Source organism: Oncorhynchus kisutch, linkage group LG28, assembly GCF_002021735.2.
Source record: "Oncorhynchus kisutch isolate 150728-3 linkage group LG28, Okis_V2, whole genome shotgun sequence".
Taxonomy (NCBI): Eukaryota; Metazoa; Chordata; class Actinopteri; order Salmoniformes; family Salmonidae; genus Oncorhynchus; species Oncorhynchus kisutch.
The window spans coordinates 5,248,021-5,270,537 of NC_034201.2; the positions used below are offsets into that span (position 1 = coordinate 5,248,021).

General features: G+C 45.4%; 3 protein-coding genes across 4 annotated transcripts in view; 2 read left to right on the forward strand and 1 right to left on the reverse strand.

Moving 5' to 3' along the window:
- Window positions 1-4,153, forward strand: part of LOC109883621 (dipeptidyl peptidase 3-like) — a 9,175-nt gene extending 5,022 nt beyond the window's left edge. The window contains exons 11-18 of the mRNA XM_031808449.1: window positions 213-325; window positions 452-544; window positions 831-893; window positions 1,121-1,245; window positions 1,408-1,528; window positions 1,687-1,866; window positions 2,001-2,163; window positions 2,341-4,153. Of these exons, the coding sequence (XP_031664309.1) occupies window positions 213-325; window positions 452-544; window positions 831-893; window positions 1,121-1,245; window positions 1,408-1,528; window positions 1,687-1,866; window positions 2,001-2,163; window positions 2,341-2,483 (1,001 nt within the window). The 3' untranslated portion in view covers window positions 2,484-4,153. The remainder of the gene's footprint in view (window positions 1-212; window positions 326-451; window positions 545-830; window positions 894-1,120; window positions 1,246-1,407; window positions 1,529-1,686; window positions 1,867-2,000; window positions 2,164-2,340) is intronic.
- Window positions 2,954-10,605, reverse strand: LOC109872723 (ras and Rab interactor 2). Of its 2 annotated transcripts, none has more exons than XM_020464025.2 (10): window positions 10,348-10,605; window positions 8,826-9,020; window positions 8,633-8,747; window positions 8,445-8,517; window positions 8,020-8,111; window positions 6,823-7,872; window positions 6,373-6,681; window positions 6,135-6,266; window positions 4,155-4,321; window positions 2,954-3,952 (listed from the first exon to the last, which is right to left on the reverse strand). In XM_020464025.2, exons 2-10 carry the CDS (start codon window positions 9,018-9,020, stop codon window positions 3,638-3,640), a joined length of 2,448 nt encoding a protein of 815 aa, XP_020319614.1. In that variant the 5' UTR covers window positions 10,348-10,605; the 3' UTR covers window positions 2,954-3,637. The 2 variants fall into 2 exon arrangements, with proteins under 2 accessions (XP_020319614.1, XP_031664308.1); XM_031808448.1 differs by having other exon boundaries at window positions 8,020-8,370.
- Window positions 10,606-11,043: 438 nt separating this feature from the next.
- LOC109872943 (RNA-binding protein 4B-like) lies at window positions 11,044-22,341 on the forward strand. Its single transcript, XM_020464375.2, has 4 exons — window positions 11,044-11,161; window positions 11,970-12,339; window positions 15,320-16,220; window positions 16,311-22,341. Exons 2-4 carry the CDS (start codon window positions 11,982-11,984, stop codon window positions 16,603-16,605), a joined length of 1,554 nt encoding a protein of 517 aa, XP_020319964.2. The 5' UTR covers window positions 11,044-11,161; window positions 11,970-11,981; the 3' UTR covers window positions 16,606-22,341.
- The last annotated feature ends 176 nt before the right edge of the window (window positions 22,342-22,517 follow it).

The window sequence follows — 22,517 nt, forward strand, 5'->3', positions numbered from 1 at the left end:
TCGTCAGTCTGTTACCAAACTTTGCACCTGCACATTTTTTCCAGTAAATGTGTTTCTGGGGAAAAAATAAAATAGTGTACATCTTTCAAATAAGTCCTAGTGCATAGTTTTAAGGTTTGTTAAACATTGATTTTTTGGGGGGGGCGGCATTTTAATTCTGTTACCATGGAATTATGCCTGTTATCTCAGAGTGTGTGTCTGTGTTTGTCTAGATGACGATATCAGACAGTCGGAGGGCTTTAAGAATGTCTCCCTGGGAAATGTTCTGGCTGTGGCATACGCTACCCAGAAAGACAAGCTCACCTTCCTGGATGAAGAAGACAAGGTAATCAACTTTCTAACCATGACCTCCGTGCCATACCAAATAACCACGAAGACTTGATGGGGGGGATACAATTATGCCCATCAGATCTTTTTTTTCCTTCAATGGTCCTCTGTCTGTTTCTTTCAGGATGTGTACATTAAGTGGAAGGGGCCCTCCTTTGAGGTGCAGGTTGGCCTCCATGAGCTGCTGGGCCATGGCAGTGGAAAGCTCTTTGTCCAGGTGAGAGAGAGCCATCTCCATCCATGTTCATGTCCTGTATGGTCAGTCCTTGCATCTATAGCCCTTTCTATGAATTTGAGTGTTTACGTTTCTCCAGCTCAATCGCCCAGCTGTTCACCACAATAGTGGTGGGGCGCCACCGTTTTATTGTTTGAACGGCTTGCCCCTTTAGTGTGTTAAAACGTCTGGTTTAAAATCCATTGTGTTTACTGTTATGTAGTCTCTGAACGGGGGATGCACAGTGCTTTGTGACTGATTGTGTTTTTTTGATGTGTTATGTGTACAGGATGAGAAGGGAACTTTCAACTTCGAGCAAGATAATGTTCGCAATCCTGAGACTGGAGAAAAGGTAAGCCTCAGTCATTTGGGATCATACTTTTATTTATTTATGTATATTTTCTTTATTCTTTCGCTTTGGTCTCGAGAATGATTTTGAGAGAGCGTGATGGATTGTTGTGGTTCGGTTAAACTATATGTTTTAAGGCTGGTGATCGTGACCAATGTTAAAATGTCTGGTTGCCGATGAAGGGGTTTAAGTGAGGAGTATTGGTGTAGAGTATGGTTTCTGTGCTTCAGATCACCACCTGGTACAAAGGCAACGAAACATGGGACAGCAAATTCTCCACCATTTCTTGCTCCTATGAAGAGTGCAGGGCCGAGTGTGTGGGGCTCTACCTCTGTCTCAACAAACACGTGCTCAGGTCTGTTAATCCGTGCTCTGGTCTGTTTAGCCGTACTCTGGTCTGTTTAGCCGTGCTCTGTAGTCACTAAACCTACATTTTTAATATAAAAGCCGAATGTATTAACGGTGATCTTATGTGGGTCAGGACGCTCTAACGAGGATGTTGTCCCTGGGTTTGCAGTATCTTTGGCCATGAGGGCGAGGATGCAGAGGAAGTGGTGTACGTCAACTGGCTCAACATGGTGCGCGCTGGCCTGCTGGGACTTGAGTTCTACACCTCCGAGAGCAAGAGCTGGAGACAGGTCAGCTACACTAAAGTTCAATCATTTACGAAGTACATCATCCTCACTTGATCATGCTAGCTTTCTGACTCTATAGCTCATTGAATATCTTCCCCACTGCCTGTGTGTGTGTCTTATCCCGCTGTGTGTTTAACTAGACCCCCTGTTCTCTGTCTCAGGCCCACATGCAAGCTCGCTTTGTGATCCTGCGGGTGCTCCTGGAGGCTGGCGAGGGGCTGGTGACCCTGAAGGAGAGCACAGGAAAAGATGGGCGCCCAGATGCCCTTATAACGCTGGACCGCAGCAAGATCCACACTGTGGGCAAGGGTGCCATCGAGAGGTTCCTATGCAAACTACAGGTACAGCTGTAGAAGGCTTGGAAATGTCTTGATCGTGGCTGGGATTACCGGGATAGATGATCAGCCGTCAATATTCACAATAAAAGTTGAACAAAGTTTCCATTTTGACCCATTATTGTCTTTTGTCCCTGCAGGTCCTCAAGTCCACAGCCGACGTGGAGGGAGGCAGAGCTCTGTATGAGGGCTACTCGGCCGTGTCCGACGGTGGTTCTCACAACTTCCTGTGCCTGCGGGAGACGGTTCTCCAGCGCAAAGAGGCTCGCAAGATGTTTGTTCAGGCCAACACAAGGGTCAAAGGTTAGTCTTCCCTGTCTTAATGCCAAGACGGTTATCCACATTTACATGGCACAGCTCTTCATGTTTAACATCGTCCTACTAAGTGGTCAACCTTCACGGAAAGACGGTGTATCACCCTAAACCATTCTACTGGCACACGTGTCCTTGGAATTCTTGTTGCGTGTTTGTCTGATGCAGGTGACAGTGTGGAGCTCGTGGAATACGAGGGCAGCGCGGCTGGACTGATCTGCTCTTTCACAGAGCGGTTTGCCGACGACTCCGAGGAGGTGGAGGCCCACCTGCTGGAGCTGAACAAGAGGGATGCCCCCTGCTGGTTCTGAGTGAACGGTGCAGATACACAGCCAGAGCAGCGCTAAGACCCAGACATGCTGCCGTCATGCCCACGCCCGCTCCTGACTGAGACACGCCCGGCCTGTGTGGACTTGTCATAGGAATTGATCTTTCGGTGCACTGTCAAAATGAATTTACAAATCAGTCGTGAGTGGAATGCGCAGGTGGTTATGGCTGTGATTTATGAGCCTGGAGACATTCTTCGCCCTCAGAGGCACCGTTTGTAACTACATTAAGCCCTTAACGTTATGCAGTTCTTCATTTCCCTCTGACGGTATCAGGAAGGATAGGAACGGTGTAAGCAATGTCATGCAAATTTGACAGCTGAAGGAACTCAAAAGTTCCTAGTGGTAGGACCTTGGAGTCAGTTTGAAACGAGGCCAGGGTGTAGAAAAGAAAAGTGACTCAAGGGGACCATACACGGTTCGCCATCAACTAATCTGTCAATCAAGTCTAAACCACCATATTAACCTTTTTATGTCGACACATTTCAATTTCTGTTTGTCTTAGAGAAAATTGACAATTTTTATTTTTAAAGAAGTCCCTCCCAATAATACTACTCATTGGGTAAGTTGTTTGTCCCTTGTGTCCAGGGCACTTGAAGCACTACTGTGACATGGTCAAAAGCAATGCATTTGTGAAAGGGTAGACAGTACTGCAAATTCTCTTGGTGAGGTTGGTAAGAAACAGCCTGTACAAAAATAAAATATAATTTTTTGTTCTTTTAATATCAATGTCTGTTCAGTTTGTTTCTCATGCATTATTAAAGTTATCTCTGGGAACTGGTGTAATGAGCTGCATGAACTGATAAACATTGAAATAAGGGCATCGCGGAGTGCCTGGACACAGCCCTTAGCCATGGTAGATTGGCCATATATCACAAACCCCCCCAAGGTACCTTACTGCTATTATAAACTGTTTACCAATGTAATTAGAGCAGTAAAAATAAATTGTCACACACGTGGTATACGGTCTGATATACCACGGCTGTCAGCCAATCAGCATTCAGGGCTCGAACCAAACAGTAAACAGAATGTCTAAGGTACTTTGCAATATCCACCCAGGCAAATGTTCATTTAACATATTTTAAGAATAAAGCACGAAGCAAGTCTTTCTTAAGAAAACGTTCACAATGCGTGGGTACTCAAGGTGATTCCACAAGGTCCACAGCCGCCTCTCTTGTTAGTTTGCAAGTCTTGAGTCCATCCTGTTTGGCTTTCTGGTATATGAGGGGTGTTCCACTGCTGCCTTGGCCCTGTAGGTCCTGGATCTGGGCCTGGGCTGGGAGGGCTTGAATCTCCCCCTCACTCCGCCAGTACAGCTTGTACAGTCCTGGGTCGTCTACCCCAAACTTAGCAGCACAGAGCTGGGTCAGGGCCTCCCCACTAACTCCTGCCCTCCACTGCAGGGTTTTTATCCAGCTGCTTTCTCCATCTTGAAACAGAACCTTGACAAACCTCTGCAACACACAATTAAAAGAAAGTTTCCCATGAGAACAGTTCACATCAAAGCAGTCCTACTGGTCACTTTGGGATTACAGGGATTTCCAACTGTCACATATAATTCCAAATACCTTAGGTATGTGTTGGTTTCTGTTTAGTGTTAGTGGTAGGTGTGTAATTCTATACAGCATTGGTGCTAATAAATCATTTGAGTCGTACCAGTTGCTCTTGTATTTTTTTCTGGCTCAGAGCCTGGCTGCTCCGGCGCCGACTCCAGTCTTTCAGGGAGTCTCTGGCCCCCTGGGTCAGCCCGCTAGAGGGCATTTCTTCAGGCAGGCTCTGGATCAGGCACAGGCTGGCATACACACTGGTCAGGTAGTACCCACCTAGTATAAACATTGCAACACTGGATTATGATGGCTATTTGGCATCATATACTATTTGAAATATTTCACATTTAAAGCATAAATACTTGTGTATATACAGTACCAGTCAAAGGTTTGGACACACCTACCTACTCATTCAAAGGTTTTTCTTTATTTTTTACTATTTTCAACATTATAAAATAATCCTGAAGACATCAAAACTATGAAATGTCACATGGAATCATGTATTAACCAAAATAAGTGTTAAAATATATTTTGATTTGTTTATATTTTATATTATTCAAATTAGCCACCCTTTGCCTTGATAACTTGGCATTCTCTCAACCGGCTTCACCTTGAATGCTTTTCCAAGTCTTGAAGGAGTTCCCACATATGCTGAGCACAAACTATCACAATTGGGTTGAGGTCGGGTGATTGTGGAGGCCAGGTCATCTGATGCAGCACTCCATCAATCTCCTTGGTCAAATAGCCCTTTCACAGCCTGGAGATGTGTTGGGTCATTGTCCTGTTGAAAAACAAACGATAGTCCTACTAAGCGCAAACCAGATGAGATGTCGTATCACTGCAAAATGCTGTGGTAGCCATGCTGGTTAAGTGTGCCTTAAATTCTAAATAAATCCCAGACATTGTCACCAGCAAAGCACCCCCACACCACCACCCCATGCTTCATGGTGGGAACCACACATGCTGAGATCATCTGTTCATCTCACAAAGACACGGCGGTTAGAACCAAAAATCCCAAATTTGGACAAAAACCAAAAGACAGATTTCCACAGGTCTAAAGTCCATTGCTTGTGTTTCTTGGCCCAAGCACGTCTCTTCTTATTATTGGTGTCCTTTAGCAGTGGTTATTTGTAGTAAATGGACCATGAAGGCATGATTCACGCAGTCTCTGAACAGTTGATGTTGAAATGTGTCTGTTACTTGAACAATGTGAAGCATTTATTTGGGATGCAATTTCTGAGGCTGGTAACTCTAAAGAACTTAGTCTTCTTTTCTTGTGGCGGTTCTCATGAGAGCCTGTTTCATCATAGCACTTGAGGGAAACTTTCAAAGTTCTTGAAATTTTCTGGATTGACTGACATTCATGTCTTAAAGTCATGATGGACTGTCGTTTCTCTTCGCTTATTTGAGCTGTTCTTGCCATAATATGGACTTGGTTTTTTACCAAATAGGGCTATCTTCTGTATACCACAACACAACTGTTTGGCTCAAACACATTAAGAAGGAAAGAAATTCCACAAATGAACAAGGCACACCTATTAATTGAAATGTATTCCAGGTGACTACCTCATGAAGCTGATTGAGAGAATGCCAAGAGTGTGCAAAGCTGTCCTCAAGGCAAAGGGTGGCTACTTTGAAGAATAAAATATATTTGATTTGTTAAACTTTTTTGGGGGTTCCTACATGTGGTTAGAGCGTTGGGCCAGTAACTGAAAGGTTGCTGTATCGAATCCCTGAGCTGACAAGGTACAAATCTGTCGTTCTGCCCCTGAGCAAGGCAGTTAACCCACTGTTACCCGGGCGCCGAAGACGTGGATGTCAATTATGGCAGCCCCCCGCACCTCTCTGGGTTGGGTTAAATGCAGAAGACACATTTCAGTTGAATGCATTAAGTTGTACAACTGACTAGGTATCTCCTTTCCCTGATTACATGGGTTATTTCATAGTTTTGATGTCTTCACTATTATTCTACAATATAGAAAATAGTTTTTTTTAAATAAGAAAAACCCTGGAATGAGTAGGTGTGTCCAAACTTTTGACTGGTACTGTAGTTGTGGTTAACGGTTTGATCGTTTTCCGTCAGCCTTACCCTCCCCTGTCAGCCACGATGACTCCAGCAGCTCCATCATGTACTCCACCTCCACAGACAGCTCTGGCATGTTACACTGTACAATGACATAGGACAGGGCTGGTAGGAAGTCATCCGCACCGAATTCCTTGCCTGCTCATGGAGACAAGACAACTTTACCACGAATGGAAGGGATAGCAGCTGTTGGTTCTGTAAGGTTTATTTCTTTACCATGTTCTCTCATAAAAAAATCCCTCACCTGAATTGTCCGTCATGGCTTTATAGATGAGCTTGCAGACCTGCAGTAGCAGCACAACCTTGTCAATGGGCGAGTAAGCCCGCCTCATGAGAGCTAACTTCTGCCGCACCTTCTCCACACCGGCAGCATCCGGCACTCCCACCCGCACTCCAAAACACTCCAACGGGGTCTTTCCCCTGGCCACAGCCAGGCTCTCTGCCATGCTCTGGGTGGAACCGTCTCGCTCATGCAGAGTTTGCAGTGTCCTGTCTATCTGTCCCTTCAGAGGTTTCAGCACACAGCGGAACATGGCTTTCTCCAGCACCAGGTCTGCACACAAACACACATTCATGAGGTCACATGTCATTACCTGTAGAGGGAAACATGGTAGCAATAGTTGTATTTAAAATTATTTTTACTGTTTATTTGACTTATGCCTGCTGTTTGCATTGGGGATCAATGTTGCTGTACCTTTTTCATCATCAGGCACCATGGTCTCAATTGGGGGTTCTAGGTCTCCACAGTCCAGCAGGAAGGTCTTGGCCTGGGAGAGGAAGAAGCGAATGCCCTGCAGTAGCTCTACGCTAGATCTCTGGCACTGAGGCTTGATCGCCTCCCGCTGCTGCCTGAGGAAATCCTGCACCAGGACACCAAACGCAATCCTCCTGTCACGGGACAGGTCCTCCACCAGCCTCGTCACACGCTTCTCTGGCACGAAGAAGGACACGAAGACTGCACTCAGCTTGCGCAGGACTGAGACGGGCTTACGTGGGGGCAAGGTGCATGGGGGTGAGGGGTTACTGGTACCCCTGGTGAGGGGAATTCGCTCTGAGCTCTCCTCTGCCTCCTCCAGGCTGCTGAGGGAACTGCTGCTGTCCAGCTCACTCAGGGAGGGAGCATACCTCTGCTCCAGCAGGAGACCCACCTCCTCCTCACCTACTTTTTCCTGGGCCAGTCCCTGCAGGAGACCTAAGGGCACATGGTAGTCCTCCTCTGCAGTGGGAGACAGTGTGGGTGTGACCCTGGTCTTCTGCGGAAGAACTGGAAGAACCAAGCATGGCTGCAAATAGTCTGAGTCCTCCTGGAAGGGTGCTGTCCCTCCCTCACCCTCCACTCTGGCTTCCACTGCTCCACTGGCCCGCTGGACCTTCTTGCTCTTAATATTTTTCTTGGCCAGCAAAGGTGGGGGAGGGGGAGGGGCAACTGGTGGGGACAAAGGGCTAGAGTTCTCAGTCGAGACACGCACCTTGAGGCTGCGCTTGAACTGGTGGCGTTTGTGCAGTGCAGGATGGGATTGCAGGAAGAGTGGGTTGATGAAACAGAGAGCCCCTTGACCTGCTGCCCCACAGTTCAACTCCCGGGGGCTGCGTGTTTGGATGGGGCAGAACTCCTGGAACAGGGTGGGGCTCTCCTGGGGCGTGGCACAGTCCTCAGGGGTGGGGCTAGGGGGCAGTGGTGCCGCCTCGACTGGTGGGGGCCCATTGCGTGGACCTCTGAAGTTCAGCTGGGAACTCCAGAACTCTGAATGAAAAATAAGCAAAACTGTGTCGGCATACTTCCTCAACGCTATCCTTGACGAGTGGTGTACGGTACACAATGGCAGCTAGCATTACAACGATTGCCAACATCTTGGTTGATCAGATCTCTGAGCCACTCTGTGGTACCTACCCACGCCCATGTGTGAAATGGACTCCAGCTGTTTGTGGGATGAAGCCTTGACTATGGCCTCAGGGAGCTCCAGTGGGAAGGGCAACACATCCCTGAAATAGACAGCACATGGGTTTTATAAACAGGTCTAATTCTAGTAGGATATGATTTGGACCAATAATGAGAGATAATGCAGATCTAGATGGATAACACTGGTTGACATTAGTTGTCTAAATGTCCTAAACCCATTCTACAGTGAAGCCAAGAATCACTGCTCTTTATTTAGCTTTACGTATCATCAAGGCCATCGGGAAACAGCAGTGTGCGGGTTTCTTCTTTTTTTTCTCATCTTATTCAACTGTTACCATGCACCTGCAACAAAGAGAGCTCAGATGTGCAAGTGCCTTTTGAGTTTTGAACTGTGAAGCCAAGTAAAAGGCCCATACCGGCTAACACAGTAGAAGGCAATGAGCCGGAAGAGGTCAGGGAAACCGATAGCCGCTTTCTCCAAAGAGAAGGCTGTGAATGGAAGAGAGACGGAGGAGCAAGAACAAGGTCATTAGTTAAAAGCCCTTGTTATTCATATCAACAGGCTGTAGAAACAACATCCCTGCCTTGTTCTTTCATCACTCACTAGAGTCCACTTCGCGGAGGACAAATTGTTTGACAAAGGAGGGAACGCTGTCGTCTGCAAGCCTGACACACAGCACTTTCTTCTGCGAGGTGTTGGACTTGCGCACCAGAAAGGTCTACGGAAAGGCAGAGATATACACACTTAGGTTGTGTTTTGTGTGTGCGCGTCAGTGCGGTGTGCGTGTGTGTCTCACCCCAGGCGGCTCCCGCTGTAGGATGTGCAGAGCGGTGGCAGAGTTGATGGACAGCTGCAGCCAGACGGGGTGTGTGAGAAGCAGACGGTCCAGCACACTGATGTTCTTCAGGGAGCCATGCTGAGGACAAGCCTGCCTCTCTCCTACCAGCTCCCCGACCGGCTCAGGGAAATCATACACCGGGTCCTCCTGCATCTGTGGAACAGAGTGTACAGCATGCACAAACAGGTACTGTATGGTATCTATGCACCATGCAGTTATGTGGTTAGGCTTTAAGGACAAGTTGCCACAATGATGCTTCCCATTCTGCTCTTCATCATACCAATGCTTCGGAATCAGCACTCTTCCTGTTCCCTTCTGGTGCCACTAGCAGGCATCATGTCATGACGTGCCCTGTGTTCCGTGCTGACCACTACTTCTCCATAATTTTGGGAAACTCCCACACCCTATTCCTTCCTCAGAGTAATCTGGAAGGTGTATGTCATCAGAGTAAGACTCACCACAATTGCGAGGGTGTTGTAACGTGTGCATATCCTAAGGATCCTACCATCAACAGTGAACTTGCTAGGACTGAAGTATAATTTTGTGTTCGCTTGTTAAACCCTTTGAATGTGAGAAGGTGCGGCTATATTTTAACAGAGGTGGTTTACAGGCTGTTATTATGGGAAATGACAGGATGTCTATTCCTCCAACTTCCCTCCAGGGATTTGCTGCTGCTGTATAAGACAGTCCTGAGTCCAACACAATATTTGAGAGAAGGGGTGGTGATGCTGGCTGCCCAACTTCCCGCTAGAGGTTTGGCAAGTCTAGACTTGGTGAGGTGGTAGAGACAGGCACTGAAAACACTCCAAACCTACTGAGCCGTGTGCGAAAATGCAAATCTAACTTTGAAACAACTGAGAGGTGCAAGTCTAAAATGTAAGGCAGTATCTTCAATTTGAATTCACAATAATGCAACAAAATGTCCAGAATGAATAGCCTATACCAGAGCCCACTTTTGAACCTCATGAGACTATTGTAATACTGACAATAAAACAAATGTGACCTGACAGGACCTGAATATATCACCAGAACTACATAAAGTTGTAATACCAAACAAGCATTTTTATGATTGGTTTATTACTGGAGTTATACCATTTTTTATGTTGGGGAACCACGGGTGAAAAATATAGGCATAATTAACCGTCGACTATATTGTAATAACAGACCATGAAATCAAAGGTTATTTCAGTAAATAGAACATTTTGATTTTGTATCTTTTTTTATGATAATAATACATTTACACCATCATATTTGTGGACATGGTATTGGCCTCCAACGTACTCCACACGTTGTATTTACTGACACGATCTGTAACTCTGTAAGAGGTAACTCTGTAAAACTCTGTAACTTCCGTGATATGTACTCTTTTTACATACCTTCAGTTAATCGGTGCCAGGTCTCGTGATTTCAGTAATCAAACAAAGATTCAACTGTTTCTTATTTTACACTTTAAAATAAATGGCAACATGACACAATTTACCTTAATCTTTCCGATCCCCTGTCGTGTGAGAGATTATGCTGAATAGCCTGCTGTAAATTCCACTTAATCCCTGGATGTCCAAATGCCACAGAAACGTCTAAAGTATAGACAACTGTAATAGACCGAGATCTATTGACATGCCATGTTGGCGCTGTCTGGACTGTCCAGGCAGAGATCTCTCTGTGTAGCTGTGATTCAGAAGTTCCTCGCATTCCTCTGCTCTGTCTTCCTTATATTTTCCATTCAGTTTGGAGAGAAACAAACCTGGCTGGGACCAAGGCTAAATACGCATGCGCCCGTAACCACCTTGTGAAACATCTCCTGAATAAAGTATTGTCAACGGGAAAATCGCCACTAAAACACAATTCAAATCTATTGTTTATTCTGTCCTTTGTGAAAGAGGGTTATATAATTCATCTGCATAAATGATTTCTAAACATCTGAGTGGTCATCATCACCATTGTAAACAAATGTATGCAGCAGTCAGGAAACAGGTCAATATTTTACAGAACAAATGTCCGTTTAATTTGGCGCACACACTTTTGCAACGGAGACTTAGATAGACAGACATGTTAAATGCAACAATAAGAAGGACCTAAATGGTTGAAACACTAAGTGGTAGCCTATTTGTTGTACACACCACTCAAACAATTTGCTCATGTTCTGATGCTCACATTGTAGCAAAAATATTGTAGCCAGCCTTGTGCAGCATTAAAATCACGGGTTCTGCTCCAGTCTTTGTAGGAACTATCATACGTCACTCGCTCAAAGATCGGAACCGGATGTGGTCATTGAAAATATTGCACCGCGTTAGGTAAGATGGAAGCGCAGTGTGCTTCGCTATTTTTTTGTTGGTTTGAGTTAAACTATTGTTATTTTTTTTGTTGAACTCGGCAATTGTTATGAATACACAATGGGGTGTTCAAATGTACAGTATACTCGGAATTGTTGCAAATATATGTAACCGCTTATGAAAACACAACGCGACGCAAGATTGCTAGCTTAGCTAGCCAGCAAGCTAACTTGGCTAGCTACTGTTACTAACTCCAATCCGCGCCGATTTGATCATTTTAGCTAGCGTGCCTAGATTTATCTTGTGACCTCGGCTAATTTATGTTTTGTAATATACAGCAGTTTCGAGTGATTCTATGACCATCTCATGTTTCCCGGTCTGTTGTTGCCAAGCATCTCCGAATTGATGCCACCTCGACTCGATAAGGGGGGGAGGGAACTAACAGTAACTAGTTGGCTAACTTAGCATTGCAAATGCTAGCTAGCAAGCTTTGCAAATGTTAGCCAATTAACTGAATCATTGCCAGCAGTTTATCTTCATGTTTTAAAATATTGTTAATTACACGTCACGTTCGATTAAACTACCATATTCATTATTTGCCTATAGAGTACATGTCCCTTTTCAGTTCTGTCATTTAAATGTTTTAAAATAATTTTAAGAACAAATTCTTATTTACAATGACGGCCTACACCGGCCAAACCCTGGGCCAATTGTGCGCTGCCCTACGGGACTCTCAATCACGGCCGGTTGTGATACAGCCTGGAATCGAACCAGCTGAAAGATAAACTAACTTAGCTAGGTCAGTGACACCCTCCTGTTCTTTCCCCAGGTGTGCCCAGCCATGGAGTCGACAGATAAGAACAATGCTATAAAGCTCTTTGTGGGGAACCTGGCGTTGGATACCTCTCAGGAGGACCTGACACAGCTCTTTGGTCCATACGGACAGGTGGTCACCTGTAGTTTACTCAGGCAGTTTGCCTTCATCCACCTTCAGGGAGATGGTGCTGCTGATCGAGCCATAAGAGAACTGAATGGACGGGAGTTCCGAGGCCGCAACCTAGTGGTTGAAGAGTCCCGCGGGCGGCCCCTGAACTCCACCAAGGTGTTTGTTGGGAACCTTAGTGCCATGTGTTCTGCTGAGGACCTACAAGAGCTCTTTCAGACCTTTGGGAAAGTTCTGGAGTGTGATAAGGTCAAAGGTGAGCCATGTCGTTTCCCCACGCCTTTTCATGCATTTACTTTGTCTACATACAGCAAAACTTCAATTTGGTAAATAGACTAAATGTTCTTGTTTGTAGCTAGGTCTCCATCCACTTGTCATAATGTTTTTTTGTTACTTTTACCCCTTTTTCTCCCCAATTTCGTGGTATCCAATTGTCTTCTCTTTGCTGCAACACCCGTATGGACTCGGGAGGGGCGAAGGTTGAGAGCCTTGCGTCCTCTGAAACACAACCCAACCAAGCCTCACTGCTTCTTGACACAGTGCCCACTTAACCCGGAAGCCAGCCGCACCAATGTGTCGGAGGAAGCACCTGGTGACCGTGTCACCGTGCACTGCGCCCAGGCCTGCCACGCCACAGGTTCGCTAGTGCGCGATGGGACAAGGACAAGCCTGCCGGCCAAACCCTCCCCTAACCTGGGACGACGCTGGCTGCGACCGAGCCTGAACTCGAACCCAGAATCTCTAGTGGCACAGCCATGCAGTGCCTTAGACCAATGTGCCACTCTGGAGGCACGTCGAAAGGTTGAAGCGAATAATATTTGCACAAAAAAATATGCCCATTTTCATGGCAGAGCTGTTTCCATCAGACTGGCTTGTTGCGGATAAAAAGCTGTGCGTATTGACTGCACATAAAAAGCACTGTCGTATAACTTCATTTGCCAAATAAAAAAACGAAGTTCTATGTGTCGCCAGCCCATTTTTAACTCTGGTGGTTTTGCGATAATCAACCAATTTGCCCACTGGTCTTGGCACGCACGCTCATGGGTAAAGTTCAGAGGGTACATGATGAGATTATGGACAAGAGCAGGATTATTTTTTATTTGTCAAGAGTATCTCGATGTAATTGGCAGCCAAGCACCGATCATCATATTACCAGCATTCAAATTAAGATATTTAATGGAACCACGCTGTGAAGTTCATCACTTATTTTGTCTGTAATGCTTTTTCACCTCGTAGTAGGAGGGCCACGCAACATAGCATCGCGTGAATGGAAGTTTACTTTGCTATGATGGTTATTATACAAACAATTGGTAAAATAATATATATACAGTGCCTTGCGAAAGTATTCGGCCCCCTTGAACTTTGCGACCTTTTGCCACATTTCAGGCTTCAAACATAAAGATATAAAACTGTATTTTTTTGTGAAGAATCAACAACAAGTGGGACACAATCATGAAGTGGAACGACATTTATTGGATATTTCAAACTTTTTTAACAAATCAAAAACTTAAATTTGGCGTGCAAAATTATTCCGGGCCCTTAAGTTAATACTTTGTAGCGCAACCTTTTGCTGCGATTACAGCTGTAAGTCGCTTGGGGTATGTCTCTATCAGTTTTGCACATCGAGAGACTGACATTTTTTCCCATTCCTCCTTGCAAAACAGCTCGAGCTCAGTGAGGTTGGATGGAGAGCATTTGTGAACAGCATTTTTCAGTTCTTTCCACAGATTCTCGATTGGATTCAGGTCTGGACTTTGACTTGGCCATTCTAACACCTGGATATGTTTATTTTTGAACCATTCCATTGTAGATTTTGCTTTATGTTTTGGATCATTGTCTTGTTGGAAGACAAATCTCCGTCCCAGTCTCAGGTCTTTTGCAGACTCCATCAGGTTTTCTTCCAGAATGGTCCTGTATTTGGCTCCATCCATCTTCCCATCAATTTTAACCATCTTCCCTGTCCCTGCTGAAGAAAAGCAGGCCCAAACCATGATGCTGCCACCACCATGTTTGACAGTGGGGATGGTGTGTTCAGGGTGATGAGCTGTGTTGCTTTTACGCCAAACATAACGTTTTGCATTGTTGCCAAAAAGTTCAATTTTGGTTTCATCTGACCAGAGCACCTTCTTCCACATGTTTGGTGTGTCTCCCAGGTGGCTTGTGGCAAACTTTAAACGACACCTTTTATGGATATCTTTAAGAAATGGCTTTCTTCTTGCCACTCTTCCATAAAGGCCAGATTTGTGCAATATACGACTGATTGTTGTCCTATGGACAGAGTCTCCCACCTCACCTGTAGATCTCTGCAGTTCATCCAGAGTGATCATGGGCCTCTTGGCTGCATCTGATCAGTCTTCTCCTTGTATTGTATGAGCTGAAAGTTTAGAGGGATGGCCAGGCCTTGGTAGATTTGCAGTGGTCTGATACTCCTTCCATTTCAATATTATCGCTTGCACAGTGCTCCTTGGGATGCTTTAAATCTCGGACCTGCCTGGAGTGTTCCTTGTTCTTCATGATGCTCTCTGCGCTTTTAACGGACCTCTGAGACTATCACAGTGCAGGTGCATTTATACGGAGACTTGATTACACACAGGTGGATTGTATTTATCATCATTAGTCATTTAGGTCAACATTGGATCATTCAGAGATCCTCACTGAACTTCTGGAGAGAGTTTGCTGCACTGAAAGTAAAGGGGCTGAATAATTTTGCGCGCCCAATTTTTCCGTTCTTGATTTGTTAAAAAAGTTTGAAATATCCAATAAATGTCGTTCCACTTCATGATTGTGTCCCACTTGTTGTTGATTCTTCACAAAAAAAATACAGTTTTATATCTTTATGTTTGAAGCCTGAAATGTGGCAAAAGGTTGCAAAGTTCAAGGGGGCCGAATACTTTCGCAAGGCACTGTATATCCATCAACGTTTGTCGCACGCATTATATTTTATTCCCCCGTGCCCCCCCCCCACACACACACACACAATTGTCGCATGTATTTTGTTTTGTAAACATTTAGGAAAGTGTACAGACAATTTGGGCGGCAGGTAGCCTAAAGGTTCAAAAGAAACACATTATTTTTTTCACATTGACAGCTGTTTCTGTCAGGCTTATCGGGAGTTTCTTTTTTATATTTTTTATTAATCCAACAGATACTTTCCTCTCATAAAAATTGTTGAATGGAAACAGTTTGGTGGTTAAATTCATTAGCTCGCTGTGTTGTCCTCCTGTGCTTGTTTACAGCGAGGCTCTCTTCCTCGGCGGGCTATGCCTTTGTGCACATGGAGCGGAAGGAGGATGCGCTGCAGGCTATCGAGGCCCTCCATGGTACCACCTTCAAAGGCCGACCCCTCTCTGTGGAGCTCTCCAATGTGCAGCCCAGTAAACCCACCACGGCTACAGCCAAGGTCCCCGTTATGAGTCACTATGCCACTGAAAGCCCCTCCATCAACCCTCATATGGAGCACCACCAGAGTCAGGCTGCTGTACTGGCTGCTGCCGTTGCTGCAGCTGCAGGTCTGCCTCTTCAGGTGCAGCAGAGCTTGCACAACTCTGTCTACAACACAACAAGCTTTGATCCCACCTACGCTGCGCTAAAGGGCATGACGGCAGCCAGCGCCACAGATGGTACTCCAGTGAGCCCTGCAGTCTACGGTGCCCTCGCCAGCCAGGTGTACGGCTCTGTAGCGGATCAGGTATATGACTCTATAGCCAACCAGGCCTCCGCCTATCAGAGTTCAGCGACACCAGACGCAGCAGGTTACAGTAACCAGTACGACAGCGCAGCTGGGGAGGCATCGTCAGCCCAGGCAGCTGGTAACCCGGCCTACGGCGGGGCCTCTGCTTTCTACAACGGTAGCTCCACCTATGGCTCCACGGGGGGTGCAGACCCCACTGCCCAGGCCATCTTTGAGGCAGCACGGGCCCGCTTCTTCCAGCAGGGCCAGCAGGTTCTAGCTGAGCAGCAGGCGGGGACTAAGTCAGGGGACCGGGACCGCAGCCCAGTGCGGCGCTCCGCCCCTCTGCTGCCTGACCCCGTGCCCCAGCCCTTTCCCCAGCCACGCCCCAAACGCCGTGCCCTCCTCCCAACACCACCCGGCCGACCAGAGGACCCTGCGGCTGCTGACGGAGACCCCATTGCCAGGTACGTGATGCACCTCTGAAAAATGCCTTGATATTTGCACATTTTGGGGCAGTTTTGATATTTTGAATGCGTTGCTTTTCTCAACTTCAGATGCTATGCAGAGTACTATCAGCAGGTCCAGCAGTACCAACAGTACCAGCAGTACCAACAACAGTACCAACAGTACCAGTATGGCTACCCACCACCAGCCCCGACCCAGATGCCCCCCACGATGCCCACCCATCAGATGCCCGTGCAGGCCCCACCCCAGAAGGAGGCCCCACCCCCAGGGCCTGCCACCTACGCCCCAGCTAGAGTGTATGAGCCACCTTCATCACACAAGGAGCCCCTCCTCCGCCGCCCTGACTACTCCCACCTCCACATGCCAGAGCCCCCCTACCGATAACCCTTTAGATTGCAGTGTGTGTGTGTGGGTTTTGAATGTTGTGTGTGAGAGTAGTTCTGGTCCGACTGCATCACTGCAAAGTGCCCATTTATAAGTCCCCTGTTCTGCAGCTTTTCGTATCTGAACACATTTCTAACTAGTTAATTTGACTTTATTGTAGGCCTGGTCTTGATAAGAAAGCTGCCCCACAAAACAGTAATCTGTATTGGGAAGTCGTTATGGTAGTTTCTTCTTGATTGTGTATTGTACTGGGTGCTCTTTAACTAAAAGTAATCCTTATTCATCCCCTACATTTTAGTTTAGCAAAACAAATTCTCAAATTTGCAAGAATATTCATCCATACCAGAGGAGTGCCTTGTTAAAAGCCTAGCTGGAATATTTTGTCAAATACATTTGTGTGTGTGTGTGTGTGAGAGCATGGAAAGGAGGTGCCCAAATCAATCCATGCATGTTGCTAGCAGGACCATGCCTCTATCCTCGGTGATCTTTAGCTCCTCCAAATTTAACCATTAGTTCACGTGTATAGATGAGAATTTTTATTTTTCCATTGGCCAGATTCCATTTGTTTTTATTTGTATTGCCTTCATCAAAGACTTAATATGGAAAGTCAGTGTTCCAATAGGTTCCAGCGTAATGTAGATATTTGGGTAATAAAGTGGTTATTGGGTTTAGCGCTTGTGTTTTAAAAAATATTTAAAGCAAGGGGCAAAGTAGCTTTACATAAGGACCGGTGTGAGTGCATGTATGTATGTGTGGGCATGTGTAAACCATCTAGGGGAACAATATAAGCGTTTTTGATAAGTCACTTTTTATAACAATCACAGGAATACACACACACACAGACCTCAGTCATCAGTCTTTCTCTCCATAAAGTGTGGTGCTGGGTCTTTGGGAGAGACACTCGGGCGCTTTACTGCACCGGGGGGGGGGGATCACATTTTCCTTGCACACAGCCAGCCTCTGGGGAATGTAGTCCTTGCCCATGTCTCACATGACCTGTCAGATCTGATCAAACCTCTCAGATAGAAAGGCCAACAAAGCAGACTATTTTAGTATCTGATAGTCTAGCTTCAAACTCACATTTTCTTGGGGAACTAGTTTTTAATTTGCAGCCTGTGATACATGAATGCTTTCCTCTATTTGTATTATACCATGAATACTATCCTAGTGACTTTTAACTGGTTTGACCTCTTGGTCTAAACGTAAAATGGAGATGTGGCAGGTGCATGCAGAGGGCTTCCTTCAAGCATGCCTTTCAGGATCTGAGGGAATTCAACTGCCATTTTGGGCCTCACCTTTTCTCCAAAGGACAAAAACGAGTGGGCTTTTCTCACACACAGTACATTGTGTGGTTTGACGGGACAAACTTTTGACGGTTTTCTTTTTCTTTGTTTTCTGTTGGTTGAAGTAAACTTCCTGTGCGATCGTGGTAGTCATATTCTGTAAGCGTGTTTACTTCAATTGGACCACCAAATTCAGGAAGTGTCTCAAATGGAATGTGGAGCCATTAGGCTCCCCAGGTTTGAGCGAAAACATATTTGTTCCTATTATTCAGTACCTAATGAAATGTTACACTTCTCAAGCTTAAGTAATGAGTGATTTGGTTGGAGAACAAAGCAGCACCATGCGAACTGTAATCTTTCAAAATTAAAATGGGAAATGTTAGCCCCATCGGCTTAATTATTAGACATGCGATTAAACTTGCTGTAAAATCGTTTCCATGTTTTTTCAAAGGATTGACTAATTGTTTCAGCCTTGCACGTCTAAATAGAAACAGAAGGCGAGAAGTTGCTGCTCTTACATTCTTGATTATTTAATTTTCTATGAACTGTGACGATCATTTTGAACCGGTCTCAATTGGGCTTTACCACTTCATTACACCTACACTACATGACCTAAAGTATGTGGACACCTGCTCGTCGAACATCTTGTTCCAAAATGATGGGCATTTAATATGGAGTTGGTCCCTGCTTTGCTCCTGCAACAGCCTTCACTCTTCTGGGAAGGATTTCCACTAGATGTTGGAACATTTGCTGCAGGGACTTGCTTCCATTCAGCCACAAGCGCATTAGTGATGTTGGGCGATTAGGCCTGGCTTGCAGTCGGCATTCCAATTCATCCGAAAGGTGTTTGATGGTTGAGGTCAGGGCTCTGTGCAGGCTAGTCAAGTTCTTCTACACCTATCTCGACTAACCGTTTCTCTATGGACCTTGCTTTGTGCATGGGGGCATTGTCATGCTGAAACAGGAAAGGGCCTTCCCCAAACTGTTGCCACAAAGTTGGAAACATAGAATCATCTAGAATGTCATTGATTGCTTAAGATTTCCCTTCACTGGAACTAAGGGGCCTAGCCCGAACCATAAAAAATGCCCCCGACCATTATTCCTCCTCCACCAAAATTTACAGTTGGTACTATGCATTCGGGCAGGCAACGTTCTGGCATCCACCAAACCCAGGTACACCCGTCGGACTGCAAGATGCTAAAGTGTGATTAATCTCTCCAGAGAACATGTTTCCACTGCTCTAGAGTCCAATGGTGGCGAGCTTTACACCACTCCAGCCAATGCTTGGCATTGTGCATGATTATCTTAGGCTTGTGTGCGGCCATAGAAACCCATTTCATAACGCTCCCGACTAACAGATCTTGTGCTGAAGTTTGGAACTCTGTAGCGAGTGTTGCAATCGAGGACAGACCATTTTTAATCGCTTCAGCACTCAGCGGTTCTGTTGTGTGAGCTTGTGGGCCACTTCATGGCATTGTTGTTCCTAAATGTTTCCACTTCACAATAACAGCACCCACAGTTGACTGGGGCAGCTCTAGCATGGCAGAAATTTGACAAACTGACTTGTTGGAAAGGTAGCATCCTATGACGGTGCCACGTTGAAAGTCACCGAGCTCTTCAGTAAGGCCATTCTACTGCCAATGTTTGTCTATGGAGATTTCATTGCTGTGTGGCTGAAATAGTCGAATCCACTAATTTGATTGGGTGTCCACATACTTTTGTGTGTATATATAGTGTACCTCAGAACACTCAACAAACCTCATGTCAACTGTGGGTGTTGGGAAGGTCTTTTGTAGCGTTGTAGACTACAGTTGCTTACTGGATCAGTTTTGATTTCTGTTAGGAAAATATTGATTTGTTATATATGGCTTTTTGTGATGTTAACTGTAGTGCATGACCTTGTTACTTTTACTGCACTTCCAGCCATTTTCCCTTCTCGCTAATTATTACAGCTAAAATGGCTCCTGGGCCCCTGGATGCCATGTTGCGTGTGACGGGGAAGAGAATTAGAGTCGCGCAATGCCGTGGAAGGTCCCCACAAAGGTAAAGCCCTCTGCCCCCGACCACGCCTGCACTTCGACCATACACTTCCCCTCATTGACCCCACTCCTGCACAACGAGGCACTCATCTTATTATTTCTTTGAGATCTGGGATGCTGGAAGCCCAACCCGCCCAGTTCAGACGTAGGGGCCTGAATGTCTGGCCATGTCCCCTCATTGGAGTCCTAGTATGGCATATAAGGGTTAACTCCACCAGGCACTTACACTACGTAGCCTTTGCAGACTCACCTGATGTGGGTTTGATGTGACTAGAAATCATCCAGCCTTTTCATGCCTCGTTCTGATGCCATTTTCCATAAGGGAATTAGATGACCCATCTACAGTAGTCGTAGTAGTTTTTTTTCTTCATTCTATTTATGTTTTTAAAGGAAGTAATCAGCCAAATTGAAATGAGCCATTAATATGTCATTCAATAAACATTGAAGTAGTCCCTCCAGATTGAAATAACCTGTAGTCAATCAGATTTAGGAAATTATCGTATTGTAATTGAGGATGATCAGGCTGGGGTTTGCCGGAGTTGTTGCGCATGTTTGTGTTGTGGCATATTTTTCTGAGGTATTTCCAGCGAGACGTGCGTTCACTCTCAAAACTGAGGTGTTCCAGCTGTGCTTTGATTGGCTAAGGACGCAGTGGTATGCAAAAGGCCAGCTGAACGGAGGGAGGTAGGGCTATCGACAACTGTGTCCCACGCATGTTGGGTGAGTAACCAATGCACCACTGACCGGCTCAAATCCACCTACCCCCGCCCCCTTAATCTGCAACACAACGGCCAACCCTCTCACTCTTATCCCATAGCCAATACATCTACAGGCCTACAACACCATGGCCTAGAGAGAACATTCCACAGCTGCATTGGCTTAGAAGATATGAATGCCGAGAGGACACCATTCAGTATTATACCTCCCATGTATTGCATTGCAAAGTCTATTCTACATTTCCTAATCGCCCGGTTAAATTGTCTAATTGCAATTTGCATACCTTGATTGGGAACCCTTAATGTTATCTCGTGGTTTATTTTTAAAGGGATACTTTGGGATTTTGGCAATGAAGCCCTTTTATCTAATTCCCCAGAGTCAGATGACCTCATGGATACCGTTTTATGTCTCTGCATCCAGTATGTTTCTCGAGGCAATTCTAGCTAGCGTTGGCACAATGAACATTTATGGTATCTACTAGCATGCCAGCAGTTACCATAGATTTCCAGTCAGCACGCTAATGCTAGTTAGCAATTGCACAAACACCAGTTAGCAACTTCCTTCAAACTGCACGCAGAAGCATAAGAAATGATATCCACGAGTTCATCTGACTGGGGAAGTAGATAAAGGGCTTCATTGGCAAAATCCTGAAGTATACCTTTATGATTTCATAGGCTGTGTTTACACAGGCAGTGCAATTCTGATCTTATGCCACTAATTGGTCTTTTGACTGAGGTCTGACAATCAGACTACACTGTGTACAAAACATTAAGAACACTTGTTTTTTCCTTGAGACTGACCAGGTGAACGCTGTGATCCCTTACTGATGTCACTTGTTAAATCCACTTCAGTCAGTGTAGGTGATGGGGAGAAGACGGGTTAAATAAGGATTTTTTTTTAAGCCTTGACACTATTAATGCATGGGTTGTGTGCCATTCAGAGGGTGAAAGTTTTAAGTGCCTTAGAACAGGGGAATGGCGCAAGAACTGCCAGTGTCAAGAACTACAAGGCTGCTGAGTTTTTCATGCTCTACAGTTTCCCGTGCGTATCAAGAGTGGTCCACCACCCAAAGGACATCCAACCAACTTGACACAACTGTGGGAAGCACTGGAGTCAACATGGGGCCCGAATCCCTGTAGAACGCTTTCGACACCTTGTAGAGTCCGTGCCCCGACGAATTGGGGGCTGTTCTGAGAGCAAAAGAGGGTGCAACTCAATATTTGGAAGGTATTCCTAAAAAGAAATTGTGCTCTCAGCCTACGGTACACCTTGCACAGTTTTGAATCAAAGTTTCCTTACTCATCTGTTACATTCAGGTTCTAAATTGCCACTAACCACATACTACTAAACAATTGTTCTCCAGCTCCCCCTTCTTAATCTTTTGTGCATTGGAACTCCTGACAACATATTTTTTACTGAGGGACTTGTTTGAGCTCATGTGGATTGAGACTGAAAAGGATATGTAAGATGAAGCTTTAATAGAAATCAGGGAAAATACTGTAAATCTGTAGCTTAGCGTTATTTGTCCATTACAGAAAATGAAATCTACAGGTTGCTGATTGCAGAACCATTTATTTGAAATCTAAAAATGATAATCCCCTGAAATGTTTTCATTTCCTTTTTTCATATTAGATAAATTAAGACCCATTGTTCTGTGTTACTTGTAAGACTCAATAAATTTACATTTGACACGACCAGTTTGTTTTGGCTAGCCTACTTTTTGACGGGCATGGAGTGACATGTTTACTGAAAGGGATGTCGATTAAAGCGTTTCATATTGGACTTTTATCCTGAGCCTGCAACCCCTGGTTAGTGGCAGTTACCCCCCGGCCCTGTCACACATGGCTACAATAAAGAATGTCATTGGGAATGT

Bases quoted from the DNA above. Each gene is read 5' to 3' on its own strand.
- LOC109872723 (XM_020464025.2), bottom strand. From the start codon at position 9,020: ATGCAGGAGGACCCGGTGTATGATTTCCCTGAGCCGGTCGGGGAGCTG. The intron at 8,748-8,825 runs GTGAGACACACA...GCCTTTCCGTAG, and splicing joins TACAGCGGGAGCCGCCTGGG to ACCTTTCTGGTGCGCAAGTC. The intron at 4,322-6,134 runs GTAAGGCTGACG...TGTTTATACTAG, and splicing joins ATCGTGGCTGACAGGGGAGG to GTGGGTACTACCTGACCAGT.
- LOC109872943 (XM_020464375.2), top strand. From the start codon at position 11,982: ATGGAGTCGACAGATAAGAACAATGCTATAAAGCTCTTTGTGGGGAAC. The intron at 12,340-15,319 runs GTGAGCCATGTC...GCTTGTTTACAG, and splicing joins GGAGTGTGATAAGGTCAAAG to CGAGGCTCTCTTCCTCGGCG. The intron at 16,221-16,310 runs GTACGTGATGCA...TCTCAACTTCAG, and splicing joins GACGGAGACCCCATTGCCAG to ATGCTATGCAGAGTACTATC.